Source organism: Amphibalanus amphitrite, unplaced genomic scaffold (genome assembly GCF_019059575.1).
Source record: "Amphibalanus amphitrite isolate SeventyFive unplaced genomic scaffold, NRLGWU_Aamphi_draft 000232F_arrow, whole genome shotgun sequence".
NCBI lineage: Eukaryota > Metazoa > Arthropoda > Thecostraca > Balanomorpha > Balanidae > Amphibalanus > Amphibalanus amphitrite.
This window is the reverse complement of record NW_024881727.1, coordinates 305,823-324,002: the sequence shown is the minus strand read 5'-3', so window position 1 is coordinate 324,002 and position 18,180 is coordinate 305,823. Positions and strand designations below refer to the sequence as shown.

The following is an 18,180-nucleotide window of genomic DNA, read 5'->3' as shown; positions in this document are numbered from 1 at the left end:
GAGGTCGCATACTCGGGTCGGCTGAGAAACTCTCTGCTTCACGAGTAATGGGAATGGTTAGGTCGGAAATGACACATGGCAAAGTGTCGGCGAGGATGAGTACAACATGATGGTCATCTAATAAAAACGGTGGCTAAAATTTTTGAAGGACAAAACCATGCGAGACTACCAGCGCTTTGAACGACCCTTGTACCGCAGCAGACTCGTGCACCGGAAAGCAGCTGAAAATGCAGTCCTAACTATTGAAAACTGACTAGAAGGTCACAGAGGTTACCCAGTTTCAAAAATTGCAGGTCATCATAAAATAAAGACAAAATATCATTTAAAATTGTTTATAATATCTATAACGCTAAATTTTGAGGGAAAATAATGCGAAAATCGTCAATGCCGAGGACAAATGACCCTCCAAAAGTGTCAATTAACGTAAAGTTTTATCTAACGAAGTTTCAAGAGGCAGATCTGGAGCAAATAGCTTTCTTTTACACACAAAATCCGGACAAAACCGCACGATGGACAGGTTTTGGCCGTTTACAAAGCAGAACCTCTCCTGAGGAAAACACTCCGCAACCCAGCGAAGGTCTTGGCATGGGGAATGACGAGCGTTTGGGATTTGCAAAATTTGCAAAATGTGTCTAAGAAACAGATGGCCGACACATTCTGCTACGATATGCTGCGAAAAATTTGCCCCTGGCACTTCCCATTTGTTCAGGAATGGGGTTGTTTTGAAAAGGAAAATGGTGCTTGGGAAGTCGGCGCCAGTCATGCATGAAGGAGTTAGCGCCAGAGAAGACCTACAAAATACTCACGGATGGTGTCGATGCAAGCTGTCGGCTTTCAGGGAGAAGCGGATGTTGCCGGGGAGCTCGTCAAACCTAAATCCGACGCAGAAACTGCAGGGGATTCCCCTACAAGAGCTTGAAAGCTGGTAACCTTTTATCAGCCTCCGGCAGCTGACGGAGTGACGAAAATCGGTATGGGCAAATATTTTTGGAGATACAGCAAAGGGTTTGGTTCCCAACCTTCCGAATCAGTTGTCAAAGCATGCATATTTGTCTAGTGTACACACGGACACCAAAACCTTAGATTTTTGGCCGGTTCTTATATGCTTTATTGACATGGGAAATGTGTAAACGAACTTTTGAGACACCCTGTACATAGCGAAAACGAAAAAATCGACACCTTTTCAACACGTCGATCAGGGGTGCCAATGAATATTGAATAGTGTGCACCGTGTGTTTTCAGTGTCAGCGTCCAGCAATCTGTGCTTTGTGTTTTACATCTAGATGTTTCTTTGTAGAGAGGTTACTGCTCCATTATCTGGACGTGTATATTTTTGAAAGCTTCATAAAGTTGTGTGACAATTGTACATTTAATGTGGCGCACTGATGCCCTTATAGGTACAAGGGCCTATACGATTTTGACCTCGAATCAAACGACATCTCGATGTTGTGTATTACTGTTTTTTAGTGTTTTTACGTGACTTGGCTGAAGAAGGGAGCCGAAGTGCTCTTGAAGGCTTCCATTAAAACAATAAAGCTGGTGTCAAAAGAACGTTTTATGCACAGCAGTGTTTCGAGCATGATTGGCCTTGTGCTTGTGCAAACTGTTATTAACCCTCGCCTTCCTAGAGAGTGGGGATGGAACACCTCCCCCCCCCCGCTGCGGTTTGGTTTTTAGCTGAGCGCGCCGCTGCCGTTTCTGGCACACGTTATCATGCATCTTTTCTGCATATGTTGTGAAAATTTCAGACCTATAGCCTGACAAACCTAAGAGAGAACGGAGCTAAAGCGCCTCGAAACACGCAACACGTGCACTGGACATTGAAGATAACCTACGTGCAGGGTATATGCCTACGTGTGCTTAAATTTGAGATAATTTTTCTCGGACGTATTGGAAGCTAGGTACTGTGGAATCCGCTTAATAAATCCACGGATAATAAATCCAGCCGCTTATTGTGGCTGCTTGAGCTGTTCACGGATTTTCGCCATAGATACCCGTAGTAAATAAATCCGCTTAATAAATCCACGTACTCCGCTTAATAAAGCCACTTGGGAGTTTCGAAGTCCGCAGCGAAATCTCCCCATTCAAAATGTGGCATCCAACCCGCTCAAAAAGAACCGCACTGGAGCAGCGGTCTGCAGCAGTTGGACTTCCCACGACAGAAGGGAGTTCAGGGATATCAAGAGCGCCATCACCAAGCACCTCAGAGAAATGTTCCCGGCAAAGCAGGCACCCTCAACTGTTCGAGTCTGTTTCGTTGGCATAGCAGGCATGACGGGGATTGATCGCGGATGGACATGTCGACTTAATCGCTGTGACGGTTTTGCAGTGTGCGCGTCACTTTCAGGGGCTCCACTATGGTCGCAGCTTTGGGGGATGTCCATGTCTAGCCCTAAAACGGTCGCCTTTATACATTAGACTGCAGCACCCCACTGATGTGGTGGAGCCCGTGGCCACTTTTATTGGTATAAGTAAGACAATGAGGAATGTTAGCCTGTACGCTTGTATTGCAGGAGAACGGAACGTGCAGCTGCGATACATGCTTTTTGATAATAAAAAAATAGCTGACTCCGGTAATAAGGCCACCGCTTAACCCGCGCCCTGCTGGGGGGGGGTGTTTGAACACCCCCCTTGTGGTTTTTCGCGAATATCTCAAAAACGGCGGCGCGGAGCGCCGCCGTTTTTGGTACACCTTATCATACATCAATTCTACACATGTTGTGAAAATTTCAGACCAAGGTCATTCAAGGTCAGGTCACCAGGTCACTTGAAGTGACCTCACCTCATAAAAAGTTTCAATGCCTGTCATAGCTACACCGAGTGACCGATCGCTTTGAAACTTTCAGCGATTGCTAAGAGCAATAGCATGTACAAAATGTATATCTCAGAATTTTGATATCGATGACCTAAGGTCAGGTCAATTTTGCGACCTCCCCATTATAAGTCAATGGGAGAAAATTGAAATGCGCCTCCTTTGAACGAAAGACATTATAAACACTCCCAAACACTAAATTACAAGTGGTTTAGACACACTGAACATGAAAATGGTGTCCGTGACCCCCTGTTTATGCCCTGAGGTCATCTTAGGTCACGAATGGTATCTAACAGTTTTTCGCAAATAACTTTTGATAGAGGCATGCTAGAGCGATGAAAACGCCTTAGATGTGTTCAGCTCGACGATACGGATCGACTGATATGCAACATGACCCTTTCCGGTCAGGTCATGACCTTGACCTGAGGTCAAATTTTCAAGTTGACCTTTCAAGGTCAAGTTATAGTTCATTCGATGCGTCTTGACAAGAGGAACACGATGCCGGTAAAAGTAAGCTCGTACAAGGCTTGGGTCAAAAGTTATTGCAGAAAAACTGTTTCCGAAAAAAATCGGCTATTTTTGCAGTTTTTGCCCCCTGCAGGCAAAACCGTTGACGTTAGATCAAATCTGAGAGAATTACTCAGAAAGGGCGTTAATAGGGCTATCGAATGCGCTTTTCCGCGGCGCTGTAGCTCTATTGGGTCCCGAGTTATGCGTTGGCTTCTTGGAAATTGTCGACATTCGACCTGGAAATCGGCGAAATTTTGCCTTCAATGACCTCTGGTGACCTGACCTTTGACCTGACCAAAAAATTGACCGAAGTGATTTCGTCATTATTTTTGACGCTCTTTCGAACACCGCCTTCCGCGTATCGCTACGTGGCCCAGGAGCCGAGTTAGAAGGGGGGGGGGGTGTTCAAACACCCCCCCCCCCCAGCAGGGCGTGGAAATCCAGGACCCCCAGCCGGGCGCGGGTTAATAAATCCAAAACACCTTGTCACCAAGGTGGATTTATTTAGCGGATTCCACTGTATTTATACAGACACGTGCATCAATAACCGTTGCACTTAAAATTCGCTCTTTCTTAGCTTTGTCAGACTATAGGTCACTCAAGGTCACTGACTCGCTGTGAAGCAGTACGATAGCTCCGAGCCAGACGGCATGGGTGTTGACTGTTGAGATGCTCGGGTCGGTTCCAACTTCTCGCTGGCATACCGTGTGCCTGGGTCCCGGCCGGCCAGTCGGCTCCCCTGTACCGGGCCGAAGGGAACAAAGAGACGCCGCCGCCACCGCCGCCGCGGACATCCGTCGCAGAGGGTCGCCGGCTGACCGCGCTAAGCCATGCATCACCCGCTGTCACTCACCGCCGGTCACCGTCAGCTGGGGAGACCGCGTGGGGAGGCCAGTGGCGAGGGGTCGAGGAATTTCTCGTGTTTGGGCGACACGATAAGCTCCATCACGAGACACCGTACGTGTCACGGCATGGTGGCATTTCATTGAAAGATGAACATGCCTGATAGGTAGGTTTCAGTTATAAGCAACTTAGTTGCAATGAGAAATGTGAAACAATATTCCTGCACACTGGCGGATCCAGTCTTGCGTTTTTTTTTGGGGGGGGGGGCAACTCATGCAAGGAACCAAGCCTAGGGTACCCCTAAATCCTGTTTTCTCATCGGATTTAGGCCGCTTATTTTTCGTCACATCCCTAAAACGATAATTTTTTTCAACTAAAAGAAAAAATATAGAAATTAGAAATGGTAGCCCACCCGACCAGTAGCGGCGGAACACCTTCAATTAAAGGGGCTGCCGAATTTTGGTCCCATTCTTTCCATGCAACGCCCATAGGGCTAATGTTCAGATGCCAAAATCAAAGGGATGGCACGGTGCCCCGGTGCCCTCCCCGTTCCGCCGCCTATGTACCCGACCCGTGCCTTTACATATATTGCTTTGAAAACACTTCAAATTGATTTTGTCGACCAGTTATCCCGCTACAGGTCGGTGCTTGGCGCAACCTTCGCGGGCTGGGAGGTGTCGGTTGGAACTTGGACCCCCTGCCGTTCGGCCCCTGATCTAGCTAGAGTTCGCGGAAAAAAAACAAGAGCGTTGCCCGTGAGTGACGAGAGGAAGGCGATGATACCCGAGTTTAAGGTCCTTGGTCATTGGTTAACCTTCTAGGGCGGTGTTTCACGGTCGCGCTGCCAGCCGCTGCCAGCGCATTCCGCGAGCTAAGGTCAACCTTCGGTAGTGTTGTAAGTTAGGCTTGTTGATGTCTCCATGCAAACCAAAAGCGCTAACACGCTGGCAGTGGCTGGCAGCGTGCCGTGAAACGCCGCCCAGGTCAGGCCACAGACCCAAAAGACGGTAAAATCAGGACCTGTCAGATGAACTTCCTAAAGTAAGGCTGTAATAGTTTTTTGGGGGGTGCTGATCACGAATTTCAGGTTAGTTTGGATCATAGATGATGTCTTCATGCATTTAGGCCAGGTCGGGTCAAGTCAGGTCAGGTCAACCAGTAGGGGTACTTATGGGCGTCCGTATAGCAGGTGTCCACTACCACCGGCAGCTACGTAACATGATACGAAGGCAGCTACGTAACATGATAACACACAATGATACGAAGGCATCAAAGCTTCTTCGTAAATGTTCAAATTGTTGTAAAATAGGTACTAAATTTAAAATCAGCTAGACGAAACCATCCTAGAAACGTGTTAAACTCGAAAAAGCACCAAGGTCATCAAAAGGTCCATGACCTGACTTGACCCTAAGGTGACATTGACACCTACCACAATGGATAGGAGTGGGACCAACATCATTTCACATGTTTGAGCGTTTGAAACCACCAAAAAAGTGCAAACGCAGTTAGCCCAGACTGACTTGACATGCGCCGTGAGCTCCTCGAGGCTGGAACAGCGCTCCGCTTCGACGAGCCTCGATTTAGATATTCCCAACACATTTTTATGAAATTTGGATCCGATGAGTTGCTTGGGATGTGATCTTGCCACAGACGCCTATCACAGTCTCCTGGCACTGCTTTTAAGCTTTGCTTGACCTGTGCACTGATGCAATGTCTTGCTTGAAGATGGGCCTACGACCTCCCGGGTGCCATTTTCTCCTCCAAAAATGTGTTTATACTTGCGGTTCGAGTTAAACCGGCAGGCGCTGGGCCTACCAGCCACCTTCCGCGCAGTGGGGGGGGCATTTTTTGCCCCCCCCCCGTATCTCCGAAACTACTGGACGGATCCGAAAAATTCAACTACGGTGTTCGATAGCCCTGTCAAATTTGTCGAAGGAAACCAAATTTCATTGACCTCGGGGTCACCGATGACGTCACAGGTCAGGTCAAAGATAAAATGTTTCACCGTTCACGGGGCTTCTAGGGAAAGCGCTATAACACCGAGTAAAACGCATTTTGTCGAAAATCAGCGATAAGGCGTCAGTTGTCTAGTACATATGCTGCTATTAGAGGTCACTGGTCATACCAGGTCAGGTCACAGGTCAGGTCACCAAAGGTCACCAAGGGTCACCACATGAGCCCAACTTTACTAAGGTTATGTGATGCATGTTTTATGGCCAGTTTTTCATTTCCAACTCAATGGTGTTGGTTATAAGACCATCAGGTACGGTTTAGGTCACTTTCTGGTGGAGGTCAGGTCAAGGTCAGGTCAAAAATGGTCAAATTTCAAAGTTGATATTTTTGCATAAAATGGGTATCGATTCGATGCAGCTCGTCACGGGGAGTCTAAAGGCCGCCGTCCACTGTGCGGAACGCGTGCGGTCCGTACGGAATTTAACACAGAACCCTATGGGCGCATCCGGTCCGTACGGAAATCGTGTGCGCTCCGTCCGGACCGCATCCGAACGGCAATCAGCTGTTGATTTTCCGTCAGCTCTCCGCATGCGTTTCGGATGCGGTTGCTACGGAGACGGAAGAGTGATGTCCGACGCGTTGAACTTTTCTGGGGAAAACGCATCCGGAACGTCCGGAACAGACGTGGTTTGGGGCCGTATCGGAGGCAAACATTGTGAATTGTACGAAGAATTGGAACTCGATCATCATGAAGTAAGTAGAAATTATTTCCTTAGAATGGCAAGAGTATTCGCTGCTGGTTACTTGCAATATTTTATTTGGTAATAAGTGATAGGAAACATTTATTAGCTCTCCGCATCCGGACCGCATCCGGACCGCATCCGGACCGGATGCGGCCAGCGTGCGGCGACATTCCGGACGGACTCCGGACGGAATTCCGTCGCAGTGGACGGCGGCCTTAATGGTGGTCGTTGTTTTGCGCTAAGAGGTCTAGAATTGCTAAAAATTGAGTTTGAAAATTTGACGTCATCAATTTTGAACAGTTTTTTCGCTATAACTTGGCCAAAAAAAAAGAGGTATCGATCTCAAATTTGGTATGTAGATAGAAGGCGGTAGGGACTATCATATATATTCCGGTTTTTTCGAAATTCAAAAAACTTTTTGGATTTTTAAGCTACTATATTCAAAAAAATCTATTTTTTTATTTTTGGGGGTCAAAATAAAAAATGAAAAACTGAAATAGCAGTTTTGTAGCCCTTTTGATTCAACACCTTTTATGTCTAAAACATTTTTCTGTATCTCTAAAGCTATAGGCCTGACAGCTCTTCCCGCGAAACCTTTTTTTGGGTCGAAAATGGCAAAAATGACGTCACTCTGACGTCATTAGCGGCCAACCTATCATAGCCTTTGGAAAAATTTTTGGTCACCATGTGCGCTAGCTGCTCCCGGGAGGGTACTGAAAGTTTGGTGACGATCGGCGCAGCGGTTCTTGAGATATATCGAAAAAACTAAGGGGGGGGGGGCAAAAAAATGCCCCCCACCGCCTGGAAGGTTAAGCTAGAAGGCTGAAACTCCTCTTAGATCTTCTTGGAGAAGCATTCTGCGTCCCAATACTGTTTCTGGAGTATCAATCGCAACCTGATCAGCGTCTGCTCGCATATTACCCCACATTTCCTTGACGCTGGCCTTCTGCATAGGAATGAGGCGGGATGACACGAAGGCCATTTCCGTCGCCCATATGGGACCGTTTTGGGGTTTGCACGGGTATTTTATCTCGAACACGGACTAGGTAGTCCAGATGACCACATTGATGTCATCGGCCCTCCAGTGTTTTTAGCCTCAGGCATAACGAATCACATGTTTGACCATTTTAAGACATTTTCAACTGTTTTGCGTCCCCCATTAAGTTTAAGCCCAGGTGACCGTGAGTCATGTACCCCGAAATAATACTCTTAGACAGCTGGTAATCCATTCTGAAAAGCCTGCTTACCAACTTTCTAACGCTAAGACTTTTTGACGGCCACTTTGGCGCCACACAGTTTTGACCACGTGGATCACTCCAGAGAGCTGACAAAAAAAAAGAGCATAGACTTGCAGCGATTGACTGCCGACAAATCATCTGCGTCACTTGTTGACTGTGCGTTCAGTTAGCGACAGACATTGGCTACAGACTGGATGGCCTCAATCACCCTCAACCGTCGCGAATAGCCCACGTGCGGACTAAATACCGAGACGTACCCGCATCGGAGACCTCTATGTTTCGGCGTAAGCCGTCTCCACAGGAAGTGAACTCTCTAGCAAAAAAAAAAATTGTCTAGACGAATTAGTTACCGTGGAGCGTATTCGCAGTTGCCATGGCAACCCCAAAAGCTCAGTTACAAAATAAATAAGCATGATTTTAAATACGAGAGTCTCTAAAAGAAAAAAAATAGGTGAGAAGGAACTTATGGGACACCTGTACGCCGAATCGCGATTCCGGCCAAACTTGGTCTCGGAAAAGAGGTCACAGGTCAAAGGTCATTTGGGTCAGGGTCATGACATTTTCAGGGTAGGTGTAAAATTGATCAATGCGAGGGTACTGAAAGTTTCGTCGCGATCGGCCGCTTTTTACGCGAGTTATTCGCTAAAAACCTTAGGGGGGGGGGGTTGCATCAACCCCCACCTGTGCCGGCGAGGGTTAAGGTCCTAGGTCAACCGGTGACCTCTGAGGTCAGGTCAAGTGCCTCAAGTTACGGTTCAGTTTTTGGTGAATAACTTCGTTCAGGTCAGCGCCCCCAGGTCACGAAGTTGGTCGAAAGAGGTCATGTCGCATATTATTCGATTTTGCAGGTCTTCCTGAGTCGCTAGCTGGTGGCTTTCCCGACTCGCTAGCTCAATTTGATCGGGAGTTATTGACGAAAAACTAATATGACCTTGATGACGTCATAAAGACGTCACGCACGGTCAACATTGCAAAAGTGACGCATCTAACCTTGCAAGGATTGCATCAAATCACGATTCTGTGTGCTTGAGATAGTTGGAGATCGTTCCCGGCGCCAGAATAGCAGTTTTTATTTTTCCCCATTGACTTTTAATGGTGAGGTCACGAAAATGACCTGGCCTCATATGACCTTTGGGAAAAATCCGAGATATACAAGTTATGAGACTCGTAATGGATACTAGATCTTGCAAGTTTCATTTTCCTGTGATAGCTCCTCTGGCAGTGAGGGCGTTGCGAAATTGCGACATCTGAAGACCGTACAGAGGTTCACTTATGACGTCATAGGTCAGTGACCTGACCTTACCCAAAAATGCGATTGGTGTCAAAGAATCCGGCTTGAATCAAAGATTAGGTATGCCAAGTTTCAGCTCTATATCTTTAGTGTGTTCGGAGCTATCGCGAAAAAAAACCTATGGGGAGGGGGCGGCACGGACAAAACTTTAGTTGGCACTTGTCAACCTTGTATAACTCCTGAGGTTCTGTTACTCACAGCTTCCGGCCGTCTCGCGGTAACCGCGCACGGGCAGCGCCGGTGACCTAAAATAAAAAATGGCCCTCATTTTCGCTGTGGCAGGCTGAGGCAGCTGAACTATACATTTTCTGAAAGGTAATTAATTAGTAAACACCATAAAGATAAAAGAAGAGCGGGACCTAGCGGGACTTTTTATATCGGCATTCCAGAATATCTATAACAACAAAATTAACTCACAATTTGAAAAACATCTAAGGAAACTTAACATGTGAAGCGTATTTATATATTCCGTTATAAGTTTTTCTTTCCATCGTGAAACCGATGGTCTTAACTATCAGGCTAGACCCCGAAAATATTGATGAAGCCGTCTAATATATTTTTTTTTTTGCCTAAATTAGCTGCTACTTTTCTCCGTGCGAAAAGGGGTCTACGATGCTTGTCAAGGAACTTTGTGTTTGGGCTGATGTGGCGTGGACGCTGTACACCATGGACGAAAAATATTTGCAGATTCGTGGTCCATGGACATTTCTGAACTATGTGATACATTTTAACTAAATTTGAGAAAGGTCGGCAAATCCACCAATGTCGCGCCAATTCCGGCGGTGGTGCCATCGTGGCACTGGGGTGAAGGTTAATGACCAATTCCGGTGCATTTGGGGGTGGGGGGCTAATTTATATTGCCGCCCTGGTGAGTTACGAATGGAGGCCTTAGCCCCTGCCCCCCGCCCCCCCCCCCTGGATCCGCCAGTGAACAATATAACACAAATATGCCCTTACATATTCAAAATCGATGTTCAGCTCTGCTGTGTGTGTACAACACAGCATGGCCAGAAGTCGCTGTAAAGTGGCTCATGCTTTATGAGTGGAAAGCCTACATATTGTACGAGTAGGTTGGGTTCGTATTTGCTGTGATGGAATGGACCCCTTCGGTCCAATGAGACCTTTGTGGGATGTGACATCGTATTAACACTATTATTGGCATCATTTATATCATATGCAATCCCACCAATGCACTCAAAAGCGGGCAGGAACTTTTCATACATCATGAGAACCGCAGATTTCGGGCCAACATATGACGGCATAGCTATATAAACTGAGGTAAAATATATCAGGATACACTAAAGGGCATGATGTGGATTTTGCTAATGTAATAATTGAATGAGAACTTTACTCCACAAGAAATCGTTCGGGTCGGAGCTTTCGAATTGTATTCAATGATTCGAATTGTATTCAAATGATGCCAATTTGAACAGGAATTCAGGTGCTATGCTACAGGATCGCTGGCTACCCATTATCCGCAGTGCCTACTGCCTGCCGCTAAAAGCTTGTACGATTTTGACTTGTCTTTTTTATATATTTCACGCCTCCCCCCCCCCCCCCATTGGTTGTTGCATATGGCTACTTTTCTCGTGAACTTTATATCCTCCTTTAATTAATGTTATTTGTTGTGAATGTTCTAGCCTATTGATGGAGTGTATTTGATCATTGCTATCATTTTTACTCTTTACCTTGGTCGTTTATAGTGTATTTTATATACCTGGTACCTTTGTTAGCCTATTACCTATTGATGTTGCATACATGTTTATATCACTTGCTATATATAGGTAGGTCTTTATTACTATTTACCAGTATAACGCCTTTTGGGGCGACTAACGGAGCGAGCGAGAGGGTGGGCCTTGCACGTGCGAAATTTCGAGGGGGTACCTCCAACTGACTTGTGCACGGCACCCTACTAACCGGTCTCTAGCGATGTGCCAAATTTGAGCACAATCGGCCCAGCCGTTCTCGAGATCTGGAAGCGGCACCCTGCACGTGCGCACGTGCAAAATGGGTCCCAACTGACTTGTGCACGGCACCCGACTAACTGGTCCCTAACCGTGTACCAAATTTCAGCGCAATCGGTCCAGCCGTTCTCGAGATCTTGAAACGACCCCTGCACGTGCGCACGTGTAGCAGCACCCCAACTCTGGCACATGGATATGCATTGCCTAGTGGGTGCCTACCTACATGCCAACTTGCAGCGCAATCGGCCCAGTAGTTACCGAGATATTGCAACTATTACAAAAGTGACACCTCTTCGTTTTGCACGTGGCACGTGCATAAGGGGTCACCCACATGCATCGAGAATCGTCCAATACTTAGTAGAAGGAATGAAGCTACCCTACAAAAATTACCGCATGTAAATCGGTCAAGTGGTTGCTGAGATATAAGCGTCGCAGAATCGTGACCACGGCCGGCCGGCCGGCCGCTCATACTCAGAAATTTCCGTTATTCTACGTAAGACTCCGCTCGCTTCGCTCGCTCCGTAATCACTTTTTATACTCACCTGCTATCACTCACCTGCTGACAAAGTTTTCCTGTGGAAAACTGTGGTTGTCCCTGCCCTTATGTTTGGATGTCATACGGTTCCTCTCCGCTCAACTGATATTGATACCCTGGACAGCGTCCAGTCTCGCTGCATCAAAGCTGCCCTCGGTCTGTCAAAATACGCACATCATTCTGCTCTGCTTATTGCTCTAAAAATTCCCAGGATACAAGAAATCCTCAGACGCGCGGTGGTTTTCGCGTTGTTGGGAATATTCCGAGATGATCATAGACTTAAGCACATAGCACTAAGTGAACTAGCTGTGTTAGCAACTGAGCCTGAACGTTTACACGGAACATTCTTGCACCTCGCGTACACCCTGGTGAACTGTTCTTTCCAGAGCGTGCTAGATACTGTAAGGGGCCATGTTGACCCTAGCTTTATAAGTAGCCCGACTGAAGGTGACGGTTTGGTCGACTCGATTCGCTTCGTGCTAAATTCTAGTCAGACAGTTATGTCCCGTCGCCTGCTGAGGCTTTTGTGCGCCTAACCTGCTTTGTGCATTCTGCTACGATGTTGTATCTTTGCGTCGTGATGAGTGTTTATCTTTTGTTATATTGTGTCGTATGTTTTACTGTATGCTTTATCTTGTCTCGAAAAGACGCATAATAAATTGATTGATTGATTGATTGATTGATAACCTTTGTTATTTAACAGATTTAGGTATAATTAGAATGTATATCGCTTATGAGATATTTCCTTCTTTTTACGGAGCGAGCGAAGCGAGCGTAGTCTTTCCTTAGATTAACGGAAATTTCTGAGTATGAGCGGCCGGCCGGCCGGCCGTAGTCACGCTTTTGCGATGCTTATATCTCAGCAACCACTTGACCGATTGACACGCGGTAATTTTTGTGGGGTAGCTTCATTCCTTCTACCAAGTATTGGACTATTCCCGATGCATGTGGGTGACCCCTTATGCACGTGCCACGTGCAAAACGAAGAGGTGTCACTTTTGTAATTGTTGCAATATCTCGGTAACTACTAGGCCGATTGCGCTGAAAGTTGGCATGTATGTAGGCACCCACTAGGCAATGCATATCCATGTGCCAGAGTTGGGGTGCTGCCGCACGTGCGCACGTGCAGGGGTCGATTCCAGATCTCGAGAACGGCTGGACCGATTGCGCTCAAATTTGGTACATTGTTAGGGACCGGTTAGTAGGGTGCCGTGCACAAGTCAGTTGGGACCCATTTTGCACGTGCGCACGTGCAGGGTGCCACTTCCAGAGCTCGAGAGCGGCTGGGCCGATTGTGCTCAAATTTGGCACATCGCTAGAGACCGGTTAGTAGGGTGCCATGCACAAGTCAGCTGGAGGTACCCCCTCGCGATTTCGCACGTGCGAGGCCCATCCTCTCGCTCGCTCCGTTAGTCGCCCCAAAAGGCGTTATACTGGTTCATATATGTTAAATGTTTTATCATAGAATGTCACGTGCTATTTATCTATTTTACTATCTGTATTCTGTGACATGTCCTTGTCTGCCAAAGACGAATCGCCCTAAATGATGCGACCGATACCCCCGAACCCCATTACGATACGCTGACGAAGCTTTGTAATACAATTCGAAAGCTCCGACCCGAACGATTTCTTGTGGAGTAAATGTCCTCATTCAATTATTATATATCAGGATAGTATAAATCAAGTTATGTGGCCGAATTATGTTGTATGGCGTAGGGATGTTACGCGTAATTTGATGGGCTTACCCGCTCTGAATATATATTCACAACTTTGCTGACCCCCCCCCCCTCCCCTCCTCCCCCTTGTCCCGGCGAGCGGTACGCCGGGAGAACTTACACGTGCATGGGGCCAGCCCGTTTTCCTCCCTCTTTAAACCTTACCTCATTTGCCTTCCGACCGAGCCACCGTCTGTCCCTTCACATTCCGATCCTAATTAGGGTCACCGCACCTGCCTGACGGACTGTCAACCACCCAGCGGGCGGTCGGTCCTGACGGGTCGGTGCTTACACGCAGAATATCGATATCATTGTACGAGAGAAATATTGATTCAAAATGTTTTTGATTCTTGTATATGTGCTGTAAATAAATGTTTCGATCTTAAAAAGCAACTACCCTCCGTAAATCACCCGGTCCTGTCAAGTCGGTGGGGTGTCATGGTCCTGACGAGTGAGCGCTTACAAGTAGGGGTGTGTATGTGTGTGTGTCCCGGCTTTTCCAGCTGGTTTACCACCGCTAAGATGTTAATTAAACCAGTCGGGAGGTCTTCCGGGACTGCAGATGAACACCAGCCACGGCGAGGGAATGTGCCAAGTGGCTCCATTTCGTAGAAATGTGCCGCTGTCCGAGAATCGTTTGTCTTGCAGCTGTTCATTTCACCACCAGCCCGATGTGGTCCGCTTTTTGGAAGCTTCCCCGTTTTCCATGCAAACGCCACGCTTTGTTGATTGAAACCGGGACAATCAGCACGAATTGGTGAATAATAAAGCAGAGGGTGGCTGTAATTCTTTTGTGAAGGTAGACTAAAAAATAAAACATTTCTAGCAAAAGGGTGAAAGAGATTAAACGGAACGTTGCTATTTAATGTTACATCAGGTATTTTCTCATTTCATGCCCTCTCATTTCAATCTCAATTGTTGACATCCGAAAACACAATTGACATTTGACGCAATGCAATATGCATGATGCATCAAAGAAATCCAAGTAGCTTGTAAATAAAAAATCCCTCGAGGATTGCAGGTCGAAATACAACGAACATTTTTTAATTACACGTTAGCCATTTGGGATGATATGCCAGCACTGCATCAGTAGTCGTTTAGGTGTGCCGTGTAAGCATTAAAAAAATGTACAGTGGGTGTCCGCAGTTCCGTCGCCTCCTCCTGAGAGCGTCCAGCAGCAGCTGGAGTCGCTGTCCGGCTGGCGAGAGGACCTGGACCCGTCCCGCCAGTACCTGCTGCGACTGCCGAGTCACATGTATGACGCAGCGGCGGGAATTCTCAGGTCAGGACATAAAGATCTTATGTAAGGTCTCATATGTGTTAGAACGTCTGAGGCACATGGCGCTTGTTGCTGAAGCCTGTTCGTTGTTGTTTAATGCATCCTAAAAAAACATGTATTATTTTTTCATGTATTCCATCTTTAATTCTGAAATCCACGTTTATCAGTCTAGGCTGGAACGAGCTCCCTCGTTTTAGGCTACCTATTTGCGATCGATCTAAATTTCTAAACGACCTGCAAAATATAAATACCATGCATATCATATTTTCCATACAAGCCATTTACACTCTACACTCTACAGGATCCCTAGAAGCCTCAAATTACGTAGTAAGATCATCACCAACAGTCTGACACCCCCGCAGGGAAGTTCGAGTGGTGGTTTACGAGCCCGGCGCCGCCACTAGCGACATCAGCCCCCTTCCACCGCCGTCTGGCAACATCACTCAGCTGCCCCAGGCGACCACCTGGCAACAGTTCGAGCTCAATCGGACCAGTCATTACCTGGCGTCGCCTCCCGCATTCATACCAGATAGCGGTAAGTGGCGAGTGCCTCGAGTTTCCATCAATCGGTGATGAGATCTCATCGGAACGCATAGCGTCGCAGAGAATTAGACCATTGATTTGAAAATAGCCTGCCTCGGTGAAATAACCGATCATTATTTGCGTGGCTTTTAGCTTGTCTTGGAATGAAAGACTTAAGCTAATGCATTTCATGTCGGTCAGTATAGGATGATGATCGTATTTCCCTCAACTTAAATTACGAGATGTTTCAAAGGCTTTAGAAGGACTCAGTTTGGCTCATGGCTGTTCATTGTTCCAGCTGTGAAACGTTATGTCAAAATGTCTCTTGCCAATAACCAATTTCAGGCCAAAATGAAGCCATCCTTATGTCAACTCTCCTTTCCCAGCCGCGACCGAACCCACAGAGTTTGTGTTGGGCGGTAACACATCCTGCTCCATCTCTACGACTCCTGGTGTGTCGGGGGACCCTCGCTGCAACGGTCCCCTCCAGCCCAACACAACATACGCCGTCCAGCTGATGTTCGTCAATGACGCCGGATTCGTCTCTTCCCGGCCCTTCATATTCCGCACCAGTGAGTCTTGCTGAGAGGCCCCTATTAGGGCCGCTTCTAATGAGCGTTGGCGAGATACGGGCAGGGGTGAACGTGGGGAATGGTGGCTGTGCAGAGACACGGGAAGCGAGGTGCTAGATCGTGATATGAGGGCGGTGTGTTGGTGAGAGATACAGTGTCTGGGACAGGAAATTTGTTGCTGAGCTCCCGGATTTCGTCAGACAAAAGATGTAAGGATATGTGGAACGTTATTGCCGGGTTGATGCTAAAATAGGAGAGGTAGCAATACGGGATAGGATTCATTTCACATAAGTTTTTAGAAGAAACGTGAATCTAATTCGAGCTTCGAAAGCGTGATATGATATGATACAATTGATAGCGTGATGTGTGTTGTAATGAAATAGTTCTTTTATTGCAGCAGAGATGAAAGTTGTAACATCTCTTTCATGATTGCCGATCAATTCTAGAAGCCTGATCTCTTTACCATTTATGCGCTGAATTCGAACACATATAAAACTGGGGCAAAAGTTCATTCCTGGAAGACATGGTTAAAACCTCGGATATCAGCCCATAATAACCTTGATGCTTGACACTTGTGTCAGTCTGCTAGCCTAGGTACCCAGACAAAGGGCTGTGTTGACAATAATGAGTTTGCTGGCAACCATAACGCTGCTAACCAAGCCTGCTCCATGGAGCAGGCTTGGTTAGTGAAGCGAACTGCAGTTCGCTTCACGCCGAGCCCTACTCGGTGCCTGTATCGATCCCGTGTTATTTACACCACCACATCAATGCGTCTGGTGAATATTTAATGAATCGGCTGTCAACTTCAATATTAAGCTGTTTTCACCATGCTTGTGGGCTATATGGAAGGTGCCGAGCTTCAAATGGACACATCAAACAAAGGCTTTGTCCGTCCCGTTGCTCAGTAGGTAGAGGATTGGAGTCCCGGGTGACAGCCGGAGATCAAGTTGCTCCGGCGCTCGATATGTCAGACGCCTGACAATAATAGTCTATGGTTGGTGGAAGACGTAACAACGGTAGTTGCTGTTATGTTGAATGAGATGGACCGTGGCCAGCTTTGATGGGCGCACATGACTGACATCCAAAGTGTCACGGTTTCACACGGAATAGCCTTACATATTAGGACGTGAGGACGTGAGGGGTTGGAACGTGCACATAGTGTCCAGTTTGTTACCTCGCAGTTTACAAGTATCGATTTGACATTGAAGTACCAGTAATATTCGGATGGTACAGGGAAGGGTAACGGTAGCGCTGGCTTACACCTTCCCCGCCGGCGCCAAGGTTGAAACTAATCAAGGTCACGTTTATTCATGTCCGTGAAGTTAGCGTCAGCAACAGCAACGAATACAGCGTCGGATTCAGAATCACTTCAAAAACTCATATCAGGTCAATTGGGGGACGGGGAACAAGAATATGACCTTTATTTAGCCCTAGCTCTTACCCCTTACCCTTTAATTGACCCTTAAAGGAAGGGGCGCGTCAAAAGTGCCTCAAGGGTTGGTCTGATCGCCAAAATAAGGGCGGTAACCGGGTTCCAGATGTGTGCATCTTACCCCTTACCCCTTTATCGGCCTTTTTGAACCCGAGGCTGCGGCTAGATATTGACCCGAGGAATCGATTGCGACACTTATTTCGGCGATCAGACGAACCCTTGAGGCACTTTTGACGTGCCCCTTCCTTTAAGGGCCGATTAAGGGGTAAGGGGTAAGATGCACACATCTGGAACCCAAGGCTGCGGATAGATATTGACCCGAGGAATCGATTGCGACCCTTATTTTGGTGATCAGACGAACCCTTGAGGCACTTTTGACGCGCCCCTTCCTTTAAGGGCCGATTAAGGGGTAAGGGGTAAGATGCACACATCTGGAATCCGAGGCTGCGGGTAGATATTGACCCGAGGAATCGATTGCCGCCCTTATTTTGGCGATCAGACGAACCCTTGAGGCACTTTTGACGCGCCCCTTCCTTTAAGGGCCGATTAAGGGGTAAGGGGTAAGATGCACACATCTGGAACCCGAGGCTGCGGCTAGATATTGACATTGGCCTGAGAAATCGATTACCGCCCTTATTTTGGCGATCAGACGAACCCTTGAGGCACTTTTGACGCGCCCCTTCCTTTAAGGGCCCATTAAAGGGTAAGGGGTAAGAGCTAGGGCTAAATAAAGGTCATATTCTTGCTCCCCGTCCCCCAATGGACCTGATT

The 18,180-nt window shown here is 47.2% G+C and overlaps 1 protein-coding gene across 1 annotated transcript in view; it reads left to right on the top strand.

The window, feature by feature from the left end:
• Positions 1–18,180, top strand: part of LOC122385820 — a 52,161-nt gene that overhangs the window by 32,558 nt on the left and 1,423 nt on the right. Inside the window, exons 17-19 of the mRNA XM_043374396.1 lie at positions 14,751–14,886; positions 15,246–15,418; positions 15,792–15,977. Of these exons, the coding sequence (XP_043230331.1) occupies positions 14,751–14,886; positions 15,246–15,418; positions 15,792–15,977 (495 nt within the window). The remainder of the gene's footprint in view (positions 1–14,750; positions 14,887–15,245; positions 15,419–15,791; positions 15,978–18,180) is intronic.